Genomic DNA, 7,438 nt, shown 5'->3' with positions numbered 1-7,438 from the left:
TTCAGTTTATATATTATGATCTCTTCTCTTCTCTTCTTTTATCTTTTTACTTAATAAATAAATAAATAAAAAAACTGTTACTCTGTTACGCCCCCACAACGACCACTGTTAACTATTCCACGATATAAAAAGAAAAACAAAAAAAAAAAAAATGAAATAATGAAATCAAATCAACACAAAAGTGAACACAGCCGTATTTATACCCCGCTACTCTAGAGCCTATCATCATCATCATCATCATCATCCATAACACCACACAAAGATCAATAATAGTGAATAAGAATAACAGAGAAACTCAAAAACAAAAACAAAAAAATAACTCCATCATAACATTTGAAGTGTAGATGCGGAAATAAACACACACAAAAAAAAACAAGAAAGTGTTCCCCTTCCCACTCGAAAACCCACAAAAAAAAAAAAAAAGGAAATAACGGGTTCAACCATATTTTTATAGCAATCCGATTCCGCTCGACTCCTTCTCATCTCTTACCCTATCATTACTTCATAATTTATGGCATCTTTGCCATCTTAAGAGGTGGCAAAATCACATTCAATCCCAAACAAATAACAAATTAAATCAATCATTTTTTTATTCGGCCATTCATGAAAACTAGTCCAAACAGGTACAGAGACTACACCAAAAAAAAAAACCACAAGATCCATGCGGGACGCTAAACCAGGGTTCAGAGAGAACACCAAAACCACAACTGCCGGCAGCACACTAACACTGTCATCCTTTTCTTCAATCCTTAATAAAATGGTAAAGAAACAAAAGGAAGAAAAACAAAGATGCAATACAAACAACCAAATCATTATACAAACTATAAACAACATCAATACGATACAGCATAACAAACCCAAAACCACACCAATGTGAGAATCCTTTTTCTTGAAAGCACCTAAACCCATATATACACCTCAAAGTAAGCCCAATAAAAAAAGAAGCAATGCAAAATTTTAAAGCCCAAGTGTCTGTGTCCATATACACTGTTTAATGCTATTCAGTCCTACCATATTACGTTCACACATGCATCAACAAACAGTGGGACACCTAAATTGGAAAAAGAAGGAAAAAAAAACATTTATAAATTATTTTAGCCCAAGAAGACATGGTAAAATAAACTCCATATACCATTGACAATTATGAGAATTTTTGTTTTACAATGGTACGAATCACACAGCCAAGCAAGTAAAAAGAAAAAGAAAAAGAACGACCAACTGGCTGCGATGTATGCGGATATACGTGCACAGTCCAAAAGGCCGTAATAAGCAAAAAAACGTTTGTTATTACAGGTACGTATATATGTGCGTGTGTATAGATGGAACTCATGGGGATGCCAGAGCCACCAGAGCAGACACAATAAGCAAAAGAGAGATTTGGTATGAAGTGGCAATACTGCTGTCAGCACCCACAATAGCAATGGTGGTCGCCTGGTTTAGCGCTTGTCCCATCCGAGTGTTGTTTAGTCCCGTCAAAGTGGCATGAGCAGCAGATGCGTTTACATTCTCTGGTATGCTCGATGTTGTTGTGTGAATGTTCTCCTCGCTACTTGCAATGATTGTCTCTGACAGATCAGGAGTTGATGTTGGGGCTGAGGTTTCAGTTTGAGCATTCTCAACTGGATTAGTACTCGTTGTTGCGTTGTTGTCAGTATTCACAATGGTTTCATTCCTTTTCTCGTCACTGGTGGAAGGACTCTCAACATCTTCTGGGGAACGAACTGGATCAACTGTGGGCTTTGTCTCATCGTTCCCATCTTGTGTGGGAGGCTGTGTTATTGTTCCTTGCACTTGTTCACTGCTTTCCGTTTTATTATTATTATCCTCCTCCTTGATTGAAGCTGTGTCATCCAGAGTAATAGTGGGTTTAGAAACGACAGGCGTCGGGGTCTCAGTGGTGGGCATATTTTCCACTTCAGGCTTCTTGACGGGTTCACTGGAATTCTCTTGTGCAGATAAAGTGGGTTGTTGCGGTTGTAGACCACCAGTGTTGTTGTTGTTACTGTTCTCGTGAGCTTGTTTCTCCTCCCTCTCAAGTTGTGGCTCAGGTACAGCTGGATGAGGTAGAGCAACCTCCTCTTTACCCCCTCCTGCTGAATCCCTTTGGTCTTCTGCCTGTGATGGTGCAGTAGGTACATGTGATGTACCATTTCCTTTATTAGCTACATCTGAACCCCCATGTTCTACGGTCACTTCTGATGTAGGGTTTTCTCTCGGATTTGGTTGTGGGTTGGTCTGTGGCGCCCGTTGTGAACGTGTCGGTGGGGATGGTTCGGGATGTTTTGCATTTTCTTTGTCTTCGTCTCTTTCTCTCTCTTTCTCTCTTTCTCTCTCTTCCTCAAGCGTTTCCTCTTCCGCTTCCTGTGTCTCTACGTCCATCTCGTCTTTCTCCTCCTCCTCTTTCTTTATTCGCTCTTTCTCATCCTCATCATATTCAATTGTGAAGTTAATATCCTTAACTTCAGGAAAGTCATTGCATACTTCAGTGTAGTTGGGACACAAGATGCTTCCACTTGCAAACTCTGTGCTGCCCGTGACTTCAATTTTCTTACCATCTTCGCATACACGCCATTTCTCGGAACCACTGTACTGCACCAATATTTTCTTGGTGTCTTTCTCACACTTCACATCCGCACAAATGTCACCAACAGTAAGATTATTTTCGTTTGGTTCTTTCAGTTTCAGCTTGTCACCTTTCAGACATCGAGAGATATTGCTCAGTATACTGCCAGGTATCAGGTTGAACTTATCCTCCTCACAATTTGTCTTAGGAATCGGTTTAATAATAGTATAACCATCCATCAGGTCATCATCAGGGTCATTGAGAACTGGGGGAAAATACATTTCATAGTCAAGAGGTATCTTGACCCCATACGGCTTCATCGAGCACATTCCAAGTGAAAAACGGTCAGAAGTGCATTGCAGAGCAGGATTTACTTCATCGCAGAACATTTCAGAGTACTTGTTGGGTTTTGTTTGTTTGTAATCTTCTTTGTCATTGCCCTTCAGAAAATCACAACCAGCATCCTTGCCCCAACTCATATTTTCAGCCATTTTGAACTCGGCCTTGTAGAACGGCATAGAATCAAATACAGCAAGTGTTAGTGCGGTGTAGAACATTCCATTGCTGCTGCCGCTGTACGTACTCATCAACTCATCCTTCGCAATTCGACGTTCCCAGTGCAGCGGTGCCCCTGGAGTAAATTCATTCTCTAAAGCCATTCCCGTTATTTCATTATCACCCTCATCATTAGTACATTTATACTGATCCTTCATTTTCTCGATCACAGTAGGGTATGTCACCAAACGGACTTTCTTTTTCCCCGTCGTTTCTTTTCCTTCCTTGACATGCTCCTTCATCATTTCAATTTCAAATCCAAGAGCATGTGCAACCTCATGTGCAGTAAAACGAATGTAGTGCCTCGTTGCATCAATTTCCTCTGGAACGAATTTAATCAAAGCAGATGTCGGGCGACCCTTTGTATTTCTAGAACAAATCTTTGGGGGTTGATGCTCATCTATAAGACCCACATACAGCATAAAATCAGCATTGGGAATACCTTTTATATGGTCCTTTGGAATTGAGACATCTGTACAATTGGGCAAAACTGGATACGGATGTGTTTCATTAAAAGGTAACTTTAACATATCCTCCACACGTTCAACACTGAGACGTTCACTGTGTAACTTGAGAGCAGCAGGAAGAACTTCTCTTAAAAGCGTTTTTCTCCTATACGCTGTTACCTCGTTGGGCCCATCGCAAAAATTAGTGTTGATTTCCTTAATATTAAGTTTAAATCCATAGTCTTTTGTATCATCATATTCAACATCCCATTCACCACCATTATGTTCACAGTTCTTCACTATCCTATCAATTTCTTTGGCAGAAACGGCAAAACGAATAGGTTGAAACCCCTCTTTTTTCCTCTCAAGATCAACACCACCAGGAACAGAGAGGGTGTACGTATCCCAGGGACCCTGTCCTCTCTTTGGTAGCGGCTGCACAACAGCTGCAATGCACCCGTAGGCACAACACAGCAAGAGCAGCGCAGTGCACAACAGACGACGCATGTGGATCTTCTTGAAAGCTTACTCGCAAAAGAGTGTAGGTTTGTGTATAGCTGCGTCAAAAATAGAAAACAGAAATGAGAGAAAAAAAGAAGAGAAACAGATATGCTCAGTACAGTATAACGTCATGTTGGTAATCACACACAAAGGGATAGAGAAAGAGAGAGGAAAGAAAAGAAATAACCATGCTGCATTATTAACTGCAGGAATGTGAATCTTCTGTCTTGAAAGCACCTAAACCCATATACACCTCAAAGTAAGCCCAAAAAAAAAAGAAGCAATGCAAAAATTTAAAGCCCAAGTGTCTGTGTCCATATACACTGTTTAATGCTATTCACTCCTACCATATTACATTCACACATGCATCAACAAACAGTGGGACACCCAAACTGGAAAAAAGAAGAAAAAAAAAAAACATTTATAAATTATTTTAGCCCAAAAAGATATGGTAATATAAACTCCATATACCATTAGCAATTATGAGAATTTTTGTTTTCCAATGGTACGAAGAACACAGCCAAGCAAGTAAAAAGAAAAAGAAAAAGAACGACCAACTGGCTGCGATGTATGCGGATATACGTGCATAGTCCAAAAGGGCCGTAATGAGCAAGAATGTTTATTATTACAGGTACGTATATATGTGTGTGTATATAGATGGGACTCATGGGGATGCCAGAGCCACCAGAGCAGACACAATAAGCAAAAGAGGGATTTGGTATGAAGTGGCAATACTGCTGTCAGCACCCACAATAGCAATGGTGGTCGCCTCGTTTATTACTTGTCCTACCTGAGTGTTGTTTAGTTCCGTCAAAGTGGCAGGAGCAGCAGATGCGTTTACATTCTCTGGTATGCTTGATGTTGTTGTGTTAGTTGTGTTGTTGTCAGCATTCACACCGCCTTCCTTCTCATCATCGGTGGCAGGACTGTTTGGGGAATGAGTTGTATCAACTGTGGTATTTATTCCTTCATCGTTCCCATTTTGTGAGGGAGACTCTGTTATTGTTTCTTGCACTTGTTCAATGTTTTCCGTTGTATTGTTGTGATCCTCCTCCTTTTTGGAAGGAGTGTCCTCCGAAACAGCAATGGGTTCAGATACGACAGGCTTGGAGATCTCAGAGGTGGGTTTTTTTTCCACTTCAGGCTTCTTGACGGGTTCACTGGAATTCTCTTGTGCAGATAAAGTGGGTTGTTGCGGTTGTAGACCACCAGTGTTGTTGTTGTTACTGTTCTCGTGAGCTTGTTTCTCCTCCCTCTCAAGTTGTGGCTCAGGTACAGCTGGATGAGGTAGAGCAACCTCCTCTTTACCCCCTCCTGCTGAATCCCTTTGGTCTTCTGCCTGTGATGGTGCAGTAGGTACATGTGATGTACCATTTGCATTACCAGCTACAGCTGAACCCCCATGTTCTACGGTCACATCTGATGTAGGGTTTTCTCTCGGATTGGGTTGTGTGTGGGACTGCTGTACTTGTTGTAAATCTGTCGGTGGGGATGGTTCGGGTTGTTTCGCAGTTTCTTTGCCTTTCTCTTTCTCTCTTTCCTTTTCTCTCTGTTGTGATTCTCTCCTGGTTTGCTCATCCGCTTCCGCTTCTGCTTCACTGCGTTGCTTTTCCTCTTCCTCCATTTCGTTTTTCTCCTGTTCCTTCTCTTTCTTGATTCGCTCTTTCTCATCCTCATCATATTCAATTGTGAAGTTAATATCCTTAACTTCAGAAAAGTCATTGCATACTTCAGTGTAGTTGGGACACAAGATACTTCCACTTTGGAACTCCTGACCATCCGTGACTTCAATTTTCCCATCTTCGCATACATGCCATTTGTCGGAACCACTGTACTGTACCGATACCTTGTTGTTCTCACACTTCACTTTCGCACAAATGTCACCAACGGGCGGTTTACCATCTGGTTCTTTCAGTTTCAGATTCTCACCTTTCAGACATCGAGAGATATTGCTCAGAATACTGCCAGGAATCAGTTTGAACTCATCCTCCTCACAATTTGTCTTAGGAATCGGTTTAATAATGTGATAACCATCCATCAGGTCATTATCGGAGTTATAGAGAACTGTGCCAAAATACATCGCATAGTCATCAGGAATCTCAACCCCAGATGGCTTCATCGAGCACATTCCAAGTGAAAAACGGTCAGAAGTGCATTGCAGAGCAGGATTTACTTCATCGCAGAACATTTCAGAGTACTTGGAGGATTTTGTTTGTTTGTATTCTTCTTTGTTTCCACCCTTCAGAAAATCACAACCAGCATCCTTTCCCCAACTCATATTTTCAGCCATTTTAAAATTGGCCTTGTAGAATGGCATAGAATCAAATACAGAAAGTGTCAGTGCGGTGTAGAACATTCCATTGCTGCTGCTACTGTACGTACTCATCAACTCATCCTTCGCAATAAGGCGTTTCCAGTGTAACGGATCAGCTTCACCGCGGTCATTTTCAAAAACCAGACTCTTTATTTCATTATCGTTAGCGCAAGCATACTGTGCTTTCATTTTCTCGATCACATCATTGGATTCGACCAAAAGGACTTTCTTCCCTGTGTTTTCTTCCACAATCACCTTATGCTCCTTCATCGTTTCAATATCAAACCCAAGAGCATGTGCAACCTCATGTGCAGTCAAGCGAATGAAGTGCCTTGTATCAACAATTTCTTTGGGAACAAATTTAATCAAAGCAGATGTAGGGCGTTTCTGGTCGTTGTAAGAGCAAATCTTCACGCTGTTAGTTGAGTCAGCTGATGGTATAAGACCCACATACAACATAAAATCAGCATCGGGAATACCATCTCGATGCTCTTTTGGAATTGAGACATTTGGGCACTCTGACAAGTATGGATACTCTTTCTCCCTAACAAAAGGCAAAATCAACTTGCCGTGCACCTGCTCAACACGGAGACGTTCACTGTGTAGTTTGAGAGCAGCAGGAAGAACGTCTCTTAAAAGCGTTTTTCTCACATACAGTTTTACCTCGTTTTGTCCTTCGCAAAACTCGTTGATTTCCTCGGGATCAAGTGGAAATCCATATTCTTTTGTATCATCATATTCAGCATCATACTCTTCTTCCTGATCTTCATCCAAATCCACATCAGATTGTTTACAATACTTCAACACCCTATCAATTTCTTTAGCAGAAACAGCAAAACGAATGGGTTTAAAATCTTTTTTCTTCTCAGAATCAGTAACAGAGAGGGTGTACGTATCCCAGGGACCCTGTCCTCTCTGCGGTAGCGGCTGCACAACAGCTGCAATGCACCCGTAGGCACAACACAGCAAGAACAGCGCAGTGCACAACAGACGACGCATGTGGATCTTCTTGAATGCTTACTCGCAAAAGAGTGTGTTGGGTTTGTTTGTGTATAGCTG

At 41.3% G+C, this 7,438-nt stretch overlaps 3 protein-coding genes across 3 annotated transcripts; all 3 read right to left on the bottom strand.

The window, feature by feature from the left end:
- Positions 1 to 528: 528 nt before the first annotated feature.
- TM35_000701160 (uncharacterized protein) lies at positions 529 to 909 on the bottom strand (the record flags this gene model as incomplete). Its single annotated transcript, XM_029031204.1, has 1 exon — positions 529 to 909. One exon carries the CDS (start codon positions 907 to 909, stop codon positions 529 to 531), a length of 381 nt encoding a protein of 126 aa, XP_028877518.1.
- Positions 910 to 1,326: 417 nt separating this feature from the next.
- TM35_000701150 (surface protease GP63) lies at positions 1,327 to 4,071 on the bottom strand (the record flags this gene model as incomplete). The annotated part of the gene is made up of 1 exon (XM_029031203.1): positions 1,327 to 4,071. The coding sequence occupies one exon, from the start codon at positions 4,069 to 4,071 to the stop codon at positions 1,327 to 1,329; it is 2,745 nt and encodes a 914-aa protein (XP_028877517.1).
- A 658-nt stretch (positions 4,072 to 4,729) lies between these two features.
- On the bottom strand, positions 4,730 to 7,378 carry TM35_000701140 (surface protease GP63; the record flags this gene model as incomplete). Its single annotated transcript, XM_029031202.1, has 1 exon — positions 4,730 to 7,378. One exon carries the CDS (start codon positions 7,376 to 7,378, stop codon positions 4,730 to 4,732), a length of 2,649 nt encoding a protein of 882 aa, XP_028877516.1.
- Positions 7,379 to 7,438: the final 60 nt, after the last annotated feature.

This window comes from Trypanosoma theileri (genome assembly GCF_002087225.1).
Source record: "Trypanosoma theileri isolate Edinburgh chromosome Unknown TM35_Tth_70_V1, whole genome shotgun sequence".
NCBI lineage: Eukaryota > Euglenozoa > Kinetoplastea > Trypanosomatida > Trypanosomatidae > Trypanosoma > Trypanosoma theileri.
This window is presented reverse-complemented; position numbering and strand designations above follow the sequence as displayed.